The sequence below is a fragment of the Aegilops tauschii genome, chromosome 2, assembly GCF_002575655.3.
Source record: "Aegilops tauschii subsp. strangulata cultivar AL8/78 chromosome 2, Aet v6.0, whole genome shotgun sequence".
Lineage (NCBI taxonomy): Eukaryota > Viridiplantae > Streptophyta > Magnoliopsida > Poales > Poaceae > Aegilops > Aegilops tauschii.
The window spans coordinates 576,871,549-576,883,117 of record NC_053036.3 but is presented as its reverse complement, the minus strand read 5'-3'; the positions used below and the strand labels follow the sequence as shown (position 1 = coordinate 576,883,117).

The 11,569-nt window shown below is 55.3% G+C and overlaps 1 protein-coding gene across 1 annotated transcript; it reads left to right on the top strand.

Annotated features, from left to right (window-relative positions):
• The first annotated feature begins 8,803 nt into the window (after window positions 1-8,803).
• On the top strand, window positions 8,804-9,937 carry LOC109736085 (BTB/POZ and MATH domain-containing protein 2-like). Its single transcript, XM_020295304.1, has one exon. The coding sequence runs from the start codon at window positions 8,804-8,806 to the stop codon at window positions 9,935-9,937; it is 1,134 nt and encodes a 377-aa protein (XP_020150893.1).
• The last annotated feature ends 1,632 nt before the right edge of the window (window positions 9,938-11,569 follow it).

The following is an 11,569-nucleotide window of genomic DNA, read 5'->3' as shown; positions in this document are numbered from 1 at the left end:
CCCCATGCCGCCTCGAAGTACGCTAAGTGCTCCCTTGCGTCACCGGTTCCATCGAATTGGCGAAACTTCGGTGGGTGCCACCCTAAGGGGTATGCCACCATGTCGTGCCACGCCTCATAAGGCTTCTCCAGCTCGCTCTCTGAGGTGCGAGGAGCTTGATCTATCGTCATTTGCTTGAACTTCTTGGCCACCATAAATTCAACGATGTCATGGCAGTCCTTCAACATGCTCTCCTTTGGCGCCACATTGGCAGAACCAATGGGGCTAACCAACGGCCGCGCGTGCGTGCTGGGGTCTTGGCATTGACGCACATCATTAAGTGGCGCCACTGCATGAGCGTCACCAAGTAGCTCTTCTTCTTGTGGATCCACCACCCGTTGCGGCGCGCCTCGTGATGGAGCGCCTTGGTTGTTCATCATGAGCTGGATGAACTGGTCAAGCTTTGACGACAACTGGTTGATTGTCTGACGCTGGTCCCTAACCTTTTCTTCCAAGGAAGCTTGACGCGCCGCTACTGCATTTGCGGCACCTGGCTCCTGGGCGACGGCACCGGGATCTTTAGGGGCACCGCCACTGTTCACCATGTGAGCTGGAGCAGTGTGGAGATCTCCAATACCATCTTTAGAATCTGATAAGTCAGATGGAAAAAGGTCTTGGTAAGGAGGGGAGCTCGGGTGCCTATCCAACGAAGGCGAAGAAGATGAGTCAGAGAAGCTCTATTCATCGTCGAGGTCGTCATGGTGCTCGCCATCTCCCACGGGCCCGTCCGTTACGCTCTGACGTGCAATGGACCTTAGTCGCGTGTTAGCTCCAGGCCGACTTGCAACCTAGTGAAGTTCATTAGGGTCTTCAGGAAGACGAGACTTGATGTCGGTGTAGCGGCGTGGTGATATGTCTCGATGTCGTGAAGTGCTTCCATCCGCCAGCGATCCTTTGCCTGCAGTTACAGGAAGACATGGGGCCATGGATCTTGCACCTTCTTGTGATGACGAAGAGCTTGTCTTGGGGCCCCCCTCTACTCCTTTGAACCATGCACGCACATGGCCAAGGCGGGGTAAGAAAGTCTTACGGAAGTACACCTTAGGGTTTGGCACGATCTCTTCATCTGAAGGGTAGCCAAACTCCTGGGTGATGCGAGGAGGTCGCCATCCATTACTTGAATCTTGACTGGGTTGCACTCCTAGCATGCCACACAAAGCAAGGTTCTTCTTGACCGGTTCCTTCGCGTTGTCTGCCTCGCGCTGAAGATTATTAGCCTCCCCATCCTGGTTCAACCTATTAGAGGGAACAAGAGGCGGATTCGTGGGAAGTGTTGCGTCTGGTTGGAGAGCAGCCTTGGATGTAGCCTCAGGAGCCGCTTCATTGTTGGTGGAGGTTGTAGGCTTGGTTACTTCAACGATGTCCATCGGTGTGGCCGTCTTCACCTGTTCACAATTTTTTGGGGGAAGGGATGAAGAAGGCATCTTCTTGCCCCTTCGCTCTGCGCTGCTTGTGGAGGACTTGCGCGGTTTCGGCGCCAAACGACAAAGCAGGTAGTTATACCGCTCGTGCCGCTCTAAGTCGGGGGAGATGCGGAACCTGATTCTGTCATTTTCTTGAGCGACCGCGCCATCGGGTCGTAGACGTACCTGGGTGTGTCGAAAGACTAAGTCCTTGAGTTCTTTATATAGAACTTGGCGGTTTCTCCGGCATCTCTCGCGCTTGCGTTGGTTATCCGTCGAAACGCCGCCAGGCCTTAGTGGCACTAGTGGTGTGGGGAGAAGTGGTGGTGCAGGTCGTCGCGCAGATGAGGTAGTCCTATCCATCGTTGCATGTAGCTGTGGACGATCTCCCCGCCTGGGAGGACAAGACGGCCGTGGTGGAAGCGTTGGTCGTGGAGGGTCCCGTGGTCGCCACTGCTGAGTGGGTCGTATGTTCCTTTCTTCCTCCTGGTGTCTTGACCATCGGTTCCAACGTGGGGGCATGTTGGGATGCCTCCTTTGCCTAATGTGTCGGGTTGGTGATGGTGGTCGCCGAGGTGCCAACGTGTAGCGCTCATGTTGAGGATGATAACTCGGGGCTTGACGCCTGGTCCCACCTACACCTTGTGTCGATGATGTAGTTGGCGCCGCTCGATCATGCAGCCGCCTCTGGATGTTGTTCATCTGCTCTTGGAGCTGACAAAATTCTCGCCGCAGGTCTTCGTCACGTGGCGCTGGTGCTTCATGGCAAAGGACAGAAAACCTGTTGTCGTTGGGGAGAGGACGTCCGTTGACCGTTGAAGTGTGGAGGCATTGCGCCCATGCCCCCCCATCGAGTATCTTCAAGGTTGATGGAGACTGTAGGGCCTGGTAGAACAGGCTCCTTGTGTGAACGCCGCTTCCAGAAGTCCTTCATAATGGCCCGCCTCACCAGCTACTTCATCTTAGTTGGTTTGTACGCCCAGTCATCAGGGAACAAGTCGTACGGAGGGGCCTAGGTGCTCTAGTAAGTGAACACCTTGTCCGCCAAGTCCCTTGCTCCGAGGGACCAATCCTCCTCCGGCACCGTGCTCTGAGCAAGGCGCGAGGTAATCTGCTGGTGGATTCGTTGTACCTTGTGATACTTCCTCCTGTAGTTCCGAAGAGGGTGCGGGCTTTCCGACAAACGTGCGTTCGCCATGAGTTTCCGCAAGTTCTGGGCGATGGCCTCCAAACCTTTGAGCAACTCGACCTCGGTCCGTCTTGGTGCTGTTCGTGAAGGCTCCGAGTGCGGAAATGGGGTAGGGGCGTGATGTGACGCCGCTCTTGCCCGCCTGTTGGCGGCTTTAGCACGAATGTGTTGAGCCGCCTCCACGTCTCCTTTCATATCCGCCCTTGTTGACTCCTTCAACAAGGCACGTGCCTCGAGCATTAGCTCGCGACGCTCCTTCTTCGCCTTGGCGGCCTCCCGCCTTTGCGCCTTCTTCGACTGCATAGTTTGGAACTGCGCGGGATCTTGAGCTTCGTGCATGTAGACCTTGCCACCGAGCTCGATGACGATCATGGCTGGCATTGATCCAAACTGAAGCACCGATGGCTCCGAGTTTCTTCCATGCGAGAGTCCACCTGCAGGAAAAGGGATCTCGATCAACGGAAGTCCTCGCCGATGCCTTGTCATGCAGGATGCTGTGTGGATTGGGTGACGGGCGAAAACGATTCTGATGACCACAATGAAGCAAAGATGGGAGGAGAACCATGTCCCACCGGGCGTGCCAATTTGTTTGACACGAGAAAAATATCTAAGAACCTCGCGGAGAAGGGAAGAGGGGAGTGTATTTCTCTCTGGCGTCGAGAAAGGGAAAAGTAAATATGCGGGCGTGCCAGTGTACCATAGTACACAAAGAAAAAAAAGATACGGGAAACAGGTATTTCATTAATCTCATTGGATAAATAAAATTACAAGATCCCATAAGAAAAGGTGCGTTCCGTGGCCTACTAGCGCGGCCAGCCTGACTGTGGCGATTGAGGTCTCCTGGTTCCCGGGGCCTCGGAAGGCTCCCGATTAATTACTCCCGCGGGTTGCTTCGCGAGATACCTCCGATTAAGCTGTGTGGTCATGTTCGTTGTCTTCACTTCGCGTTCTCCATGCATGATGATGGTGGTGCGTGTGTGGGCGGCGGCAGAGCCCGTGTCCTCGTCCGTACACGCGCCACATGTAGTGTTGCCTTAGCGGTGGCTGCGCCCTCCCTCGCCGTCGTGCCTCGTCGGTCTTGACGGCGTTGGAGTAGTTGGTGTTGGGGTAGCATGGGTCGCGCTCGGCTTAGACTTCTCGACGGCCGGTTACTTCATCGGGATGTGCAAGGGGCTACACCTTGCGGGAGTAATGGTTTGGGAGACCGGCATCAGTGTAAAAAACTAACGCGCGCTCACATGGGCGTGGCCGGGGTGGTTGGCACCTCGTCTCGGCTAGACGCCGAGTATTCGGCGGTCCGCCAAGACAAAGGGGGCCGCCTCACGAGGCCGTGGAAAGGTGGCGTTGTAGAGGCCGTGTCGCCTTGGGCTGGTGCTACGCCAAAGTGTGACCTGTACGCTGGCGACGCCGTGGACCTGTAAGGACCTGTTCGCCACGGTAAGTGCACCTCTCGAAGGAGGGACCGGTCTTATACTGTGTCGCTGCAAACTTTGGTTCGACCAAAGATCTGTACGCCATGAAGGGGGAAGGGAGTCCCGGGCCGCGTCGTCACCGAGCTCCGGCTCCGCCCCGCTGTCTCATCCGGGAAGCAAGACACCAAACTTGTGCACCGCGATCGGAACGCCATGGTCCTGTGCGCCAAGGACTTGTTCATCATGGTGGGTGCGCCTCTGGACATGTCGCCGGTGATCTGTTCGTCGGGGCCGCGTGCCTCATGAAGGAGGAACCGGTCTTAGATACAACGTTGCGGATATTGGTTCCACCAAGGACCTGTACACCGTGATGGTAAAGGCGAGTCTCAGGCTGCACTGTCAGCGAGCATCGGCTCCGCTGCACCGTCTCCTTCAAGAACGTGGTGCAAAACCTGTACGCCTGTGCCTGGTCGCCATTGACCTGTATGTCGGTGTACCGTTCGCCATGCACCTCTTTAGTATGGACCTGTTCGCCGTGGTCCTGTACGCCGATATGGTAGAACATCGGGGCTAGCACCTGGGCTTCGTCGTTGGATAGCTCCGGCTGCCCCCGATCGAGTCATATCGAATCAGAGGCTCCCTTGGCCGACGAGATGGTTTTGTGCTTGATGCATGCTGATTGCGCGAGAGAAAATAAAAAGAAGAGGAGAGGTTAGCTAACCGACGGCCTTGCTAGTAGGAAAGACAAGCTTCATATCCATGGCCTGGTCGTCCAGTCCGTCGGCTCGTCGCCGCGTGCGCCTCCGACGGGCTTGACGTTCTTTCTTCTTCTCCTCCTTGCTGTGATGGATGCGGGACTCCGTTGCAGACAAGCGCCTCCGTGAGATGCGATCTCACGATGGCCAACGGGTTTCTCCTTGCTGAGTGCGTGGATGGATGATGGATGGATGTGTGCTACGTGATGGATGGATGTGTGCGTTGGTGAATGGACGGATCTCCTGATGGATGGACGTGTGCGCTGGTGAATGGCGGCGGCCTTCTGGCGTCTCTCTCCCCGTGCGTCCCTCTCTCTGGCCGTCGCTGGGTTTGTGTATTTATAGGCAGAGGAGATGGGGCGCTGGAACGCCTAACCACGCCGCGGTCGTTCGTCCGTTCTCGATTTTCACGGAAGAGATATGGACTGCAACCAATCGATCTATCTTCCCTGCTTATCCTTTCTTTCTTTTTTGGCGCACACTTCTGCAAAAACAAAACGCGAGATACATAGCAAATATCTTCTCACGTGTAGTGCGGGTATTCGGAGATGTATAAATACGCGCCGGCCAGGGCACGGTATACGGGTACTCAGAGAGATACGTATATTGTACGTTTTCCCGCGTGTGCAGCATAGACGTGGGTTTGGCCTTCCAACATGTAAACCTGCATGCGTGTAAGACTATACCACCGAGTAGCTAGTGCTGGTATACATTAGATAGTACGTGCACGAACTCACATGCATGCATGCACGTAAAGCTAATCCAAGGTTGGGTTAGTGGATGCCTATGTATATTCCCATCCTCAGGTTATTTCTGCTCTTTAAAAGAAGTAACCATAAAGGGAAACTATTGGGAACGGTGCGCCGGCCGAAGCTTCGGCCGGTCGCGTCCCACGCTCGCATCCCCTCTCAACGAATTCAAGCGTTACACGTAGGATACAGAGGCCCACACCATCCCTCGTCTTGTTTCTCCCTTATCTCCTCGACCGAGACCAACTCGCGCTGCGCTGCAGCTTTTTTCTCGCTGCGACCCCCTTGACCAGGCCTGACAGCATCTCGCCGGAGATGAGCTTGCCAGCGGAGATGGCTGCCAAGTCCTCCCCCCCCCCCCCCCCCCCCCCCCCTCCCGCCGGTAATTCTTCCTTTTTGTGGGCGCCTCCCTCATCCACGCCATCTTGCAAAAGAGAGCGAGGATGGAGGCAGGGGCGCTGCGAGGAGTTGCGACGGCGGAATGCTACGACAGCGCGACAGGGGATGTTTCAACCATTGATGTGAGTTGCTACAACCAGGCGATGGAGGAGCTGCGACCCGTGGTGAAATTTGCTACAACCATTATGCGCCTATGGTGTGACCGCCCGACGACGGCGACAACGTTTTGTTGCAACCGCATAGTGTTTTTGCTACTACCAGCGACGGAATTTGTTACATTATCCGTGAAGATGATGTGACCCAGGCAACAACAACGTATTTTTGCTGCAACCACACAGTTTTTTGCTACTACTGACTACAGGATTTGCAACATCATTCATGAAGAAGAATGCAACCCCTTGACCGCGGCGATACTGTTTTGCTGTAACCACATAGATTTTCTGCTACTACTAGAGACGATAATTGTTACCACCATTCACGGCGGTGATCGGCAACTGGAAAATCGGAAAAGTTGCAACCGGCGATCGGGGATGCTACAACCGACGTCCGGGGATGCTACAACCGGCGACCGTAGAAGCTGCGACCGCGCTCCCATGTGCTGGAACCGGCATAAGGGGCTGGATGTTGTGACCGTCGCCGGCCAATGGCGCGACGATGCGCTGGGAGGAGGGGAGAACGGAGGCTGGGGGGCTGTTGCAACCGGGGCGTGGGGATGCTACAAACAAGGCACCACGAAACGACGATTAGCGGTGTCGCCATGGCCATAGAAGAGTTGGCGGCAGAAGGGGCTATGACATGGGAGCTGTGGCGAGGAGCGGCGGCGCGAGGAGAGGAACTTGGGGCGCGAGCGACTGGAGGCCGGCGGTCGTTGCCCTCGAGGAGTTGCAGACGGAGGCAGAGTCGCGTGGGGCAGAGGCGGGGGATTTTTTCTGGGATGTATTCAGAGGAAGAAGAAGACTCAAAGAAGAAGGTGCGGGATCAGATCCCACGGCTGTGGGGCATCAGATCGAAGGGTCGCGCTGCGACCGGCCCAAATTTGGGCCGGTGCGCCGGCGCCTATTACCGCCCAACCATAAAGCCCGCTGCCGCCTCGTCACTTACGAAGGTTAGTCACATAGGAGAAAAAAAAGTATTTCACTTCTCTTCGTTTTGTGCAGAATCACATCGAACACCACCGCTGCCACCTCGTCTTCCGCCCCACTGCCCCGTCTCGTCGCCTGCCGCCTCGTCTTCCGCCCCACCGCCTTATCCTGCCGCCTGCCGCCCCACCGCCCCGTCCCATCCCGAGGCGCCATTAGTGGTGATTAAAGCCGGCCGCCTACCTCCCGTCGCCCAGACGCTATATAAAGCCACCGGCCTCCTCCGACGGCCTCACACCCGACCCCCGACACCCTCACACCCGACCCCCCTCACACCCGACCCCCGGCGACCGGACACCCCCGGTGATGGCGTTCTACCGCGGCAGCCGCAGCGCCGGCGGCGACGACGATGACATCCCCGGTGTTTGGCCATCCAGCCTCGGCGGGCCGGAGACGGTGGAGCTCCACCACTACTGTCTCCCCGTGCCGCCGGGTTTTCGTCTTCCACGCAATTGGAAGATCGACAAGGACGGCTTCGCGACGCAAGGCCCCGGCGCGACAGAGGAGGAGCTCCGGAGCCACTCCGGCGGCCGGCACAACACGCGGGGCGGTCACAACTTCTGGCGCGGGAAGGACTACTGGGAGGTCATCGCTGCCCTCCGGGCGTCTTGCGTCACCCCTGACCTGACGGGCGGCACCGGCCGTCTTCGTGCCCCGGCACCGCCGCAGCACCGCCGTGGAGGTACCCGCAGCCGCCGTTCCCCCCTCGTCTGCGGAGGCTGAGTTGCCGACGGAGCAGGTCATCCTCCGCGAGGACGGCGATCCGGATGACACTCCGGGGTACCACATGGCCCTACGGGCGTTGGAGGCGGCGGGGCAGCAGCGGCCGTGAGGGAGGCCGCCGAGGTTGCGGCCGCAATCGAAGCGGCCATGACGATTGCTGCAGAGCAGGCAGCGAAATCTCCAACAAGTAGTATATGCTAGGTTTAGCTTATCTACGTGGTGGGTAAATCATGTGATGCATGCTACTATATGGATTTGAGGTCTAATATGAGGTACTTGGTTGCAGCAAAAAGGAGAGAGGTGACCGGTTATTGTTCAGATTTGGTATATCCGGCTGCAGATGCTCTAGTACCTATACATCTGTACCTAGCTAACAAAAGTCGTTGGGCTGAAGCAAACCAATATGTGATTGGATGGTTACGAGGGCATTGGTACTTGCATTATTTCTGAATTTATTTCAAACTTCCGGCGATGTTCGTTCAGTGGGGGGAAACGTTCCCGTCGACCGCGAGGCGCATGTAGTGACTTCGTAAAATCTTAAGATGCTATGACGTCGCCTCAGTCTCTCGAAGGTACTCATGGGATAGGGTGTGTGTACGCGTTTATAGGGGGTGAGTGTATGCTCTTATATGTGAGCGACTTTAAATGTACCGTGTTAAAAAAAATTCTTTAGGCTGAACCCAACAATAACACGGTGGCTCGGATCCTAACCATGAGCCAGGATCAGTTTGTAGAAAAGAAAACAGTTTTGTTTAGTAGGGATCCAATAAGAGTCCAAAACTGTTACGGAAAGCCTCTTCTAACAGTCGATGTCACCCTACAAGTCAGCATATTTCTTCTTTTTTCTTGGGTGGGGAAGTCCCGGCATATACTCCGTCTCTAATAGGGACTCACGTTACGGCCATGGATATAAACGTGTCCCTTCCAGGTCGATTTGTGAAAGACCAAGGCGCGCCCCCGTTGCTGTTTAGGCATCTTCGTTGCGTCGTCCGATCATGGGAAACCGATTTTGCTGCTCTTCGGTCAGGCAGCAGTACCCACCAAAGAAGGAGGGTAGCCCCCCTCCCCCGGCCGAGACATGGTCGAGATGCTCGACGGAGAGCGTCACGGCGACGCACAACTTCGAGGTGACCGGTTTCTCGTCGCTGGAGGGCATAGGTGCCGGTAAGTTCCTCAGGTCGCGAAAGTTCACCATCGGTGGCTGCGAGTGGGATCTCCACTTATACCCCGACGGATGGAAGGAGGAGCACAAATCTGTCTACGCGTCGGTCTTCCTGTCTCTCTGTGAAGGAGAAACCGGGACGTCAGGGGTGACGACCAAGTACACCTTGACATTGCTGGACCAACATGGTAGAGTATCCAACCTTACTACCCAGGGATCCCAAGGTAGCCTACAACATACTTTCCATAGTACCACCCGCTATTGGGGCTTTGAGAAGTTTGTCGAGAAATCAAAGCTGCGACAGCTGCTTGCCCTCACCGGGGACTCCTTCACAGTCAGATGTGTCTTGACTGTCATCAAAAAGGGTCAGGCAGAAGATGTGCACACGGCCGTCGCACCGCTCCCGCAGTCCAACCTGCACAAACACTTCCTAGATATGTTGAAGGGTGGGGAAGGCGCGGACGTGACCTTCACCGTCGCAGGCCAGTCGTTCCTCGCGCATAGATGTGTGCTCGCCGCAAGGTCCCCGGTGTTTAAGGCTGAGCTCTTTGGTAAGATGAATGAGACTCTGGCGCAGAGCATCAAGATCGATGGCATGGAACCCTCCATCTTCGAGGCACTCCTTCACTTCATCTACACGGATTCTCTGTCGGATGACCGGCATGCGGATGATAGACACACGGAGATGCAGCACCTGCTGGTTGCCGCGGATCGTTACGGAGTCGATAGGTTAATGGCGATATGCGAAGGGAAATTGTGTCGAAGCATCGGCGTGCAAACCGTCGCAACGACCCTTGCTCTAGCGGAGCAACACCACTGCATGCACCTGAAAAGGGCATGTCTTGAATTTTTGTCTTCCCGGGATGTCCGCCAAGCTGTCAAAGAAACAGATGGATTCAAGCATCTCGTAACAAGCTGCCCATCGGTTATTCTCGAGATTTTCGACAAGCCTCCCCCACAATCCTGAATATTGGTATATAGCATAATGACACCGTAATGAGCTAATGACACCGTAAACTCTACATAATCTAGATTATCCAATTTTTGTTCCTTCTCATGTCTTTATTTTGGTACTGTAACTTTTCTTTGTGGCCATTACGTGACTTAAAATGTTTGTTCTTGACGTATTGGTACCATTAATTCCATGTATTCGTCGTGGTTAATTCTATTCTTTTTCTTTGCACCTTGGATCTTTATAGAAGCAGACACTTTATCAGACTATCACACTGGTTGTACTTCGTATCAGTTTGGTATATACATGAAAATATGCTGGTCATCGAAGAAAAACAAAATGTTAGAAGTCAGACGTCCGTTCTAGGCGTTTTTGGAGCGAAACTGGTGCCCCTCGTTGGATCTGACACACTAATCTTGCCGCTAAGGCGATTGTCATGTCTGCAGTAGATATGGTTCGCTCCAAACGGGGACCAGAGGGAATGCCAACGTCGTTATTCCCATTTTCCTTCTCTCCGCTCACTCAAAATCACTCTTCTTCAAACCCTAGATATAGCATTGAGAAGCACGGAGGCGCTCCCCTCTGTCCACCCACGTCGCGCGCTCTCCTCCTAACCCGAGCAACCTAGCACGTGAATATTGGCTAATGGAGAGGGCACCAAGGGGGTTGTCGTCCCATGCGGCTGAAGCGTCAAGCTGACGGAGCAACTCGCCGCATCCTATACAACCTCTGTGACCTCCAGGGCACGCGGCACACTGCATCAGGCAAGCGGCGCATGCTCCTCAACGTCATTCGTGGGAGCCAACGATGATAGCGCTCCTCTAGCTCCCTCCTCCTCCATGCGTTGCAGGGCGTCCACGACTGTGATGCCTGTGGAGGGACCGGGGACGGCATCGCTCCGTTAGAGGGAGGAGTGGAGGGTGTCACTGATGGAATTGTTGAAGCAGGTGGAGCGGCAGTGGACGATGACGGCGGCCAACGCCAAGGTGTGGATGCGCAGAGCGGGATGGGTGAGGGAGGGATGGTGGGGGCGTGGGCAGCTGGTGTTGCGTGCGCATGGCGGGAATCAGGTTTTTGGATCATCCGATCTAAATTGAATGGATGCTCTTCTTTCTCCTGCCTCTGACCACATGCGTCTTCTCCTTCCTCCGGTCTACCCGATCTAACACCGACGAGGCCGCCTACTGTCATGTCGACTTGCCCTCCCTTGGCCACCAACCACCACCATGCAGCGGTCGCGCTGGCCATCCTTCTAAACTACCACCTCATGTTGTTCTTTAGGGCACCCCTACACCCAAGTCCGTCAACCTCCGACTACCCTGCATCGGCAACGCCATTGCCGTATCGTCCCCGGCTCCAGATCTCTCCCGTTCATGGCCTCACTGGCGCTCACCGCAGCGCCACAACCTTTGCCTCTGGGTTGCGTCTCCTCTTATAATCAGCTGAACCCAAATAAATTTCCAGCCCAGAAGTGAACTATTTTGGGTCAGGCTCTTTTTGGTTGCGTCTATTCAATTGTGTGGTGGTTATGTCAGTTGCTTTTGATCTTCGTCTAGTTGTCTGGGGCCTTGGAACTCTTGTGTGCGACTCAGATGATATTCCTTGATTGTCGTGTATATGTGTTTCTTTAGTCTCTATTCCCAAGAG

Bases quoted from the DNA above. Each gene is read 5' to 3' on its own strand.
- LOC109736085 (XM_020295304.1), top strand. From the start codon at position 8,804: ATGGGAAACCGATTTTGCTGCTCTTCGGTCAGGCAGCAGTACCCACCA.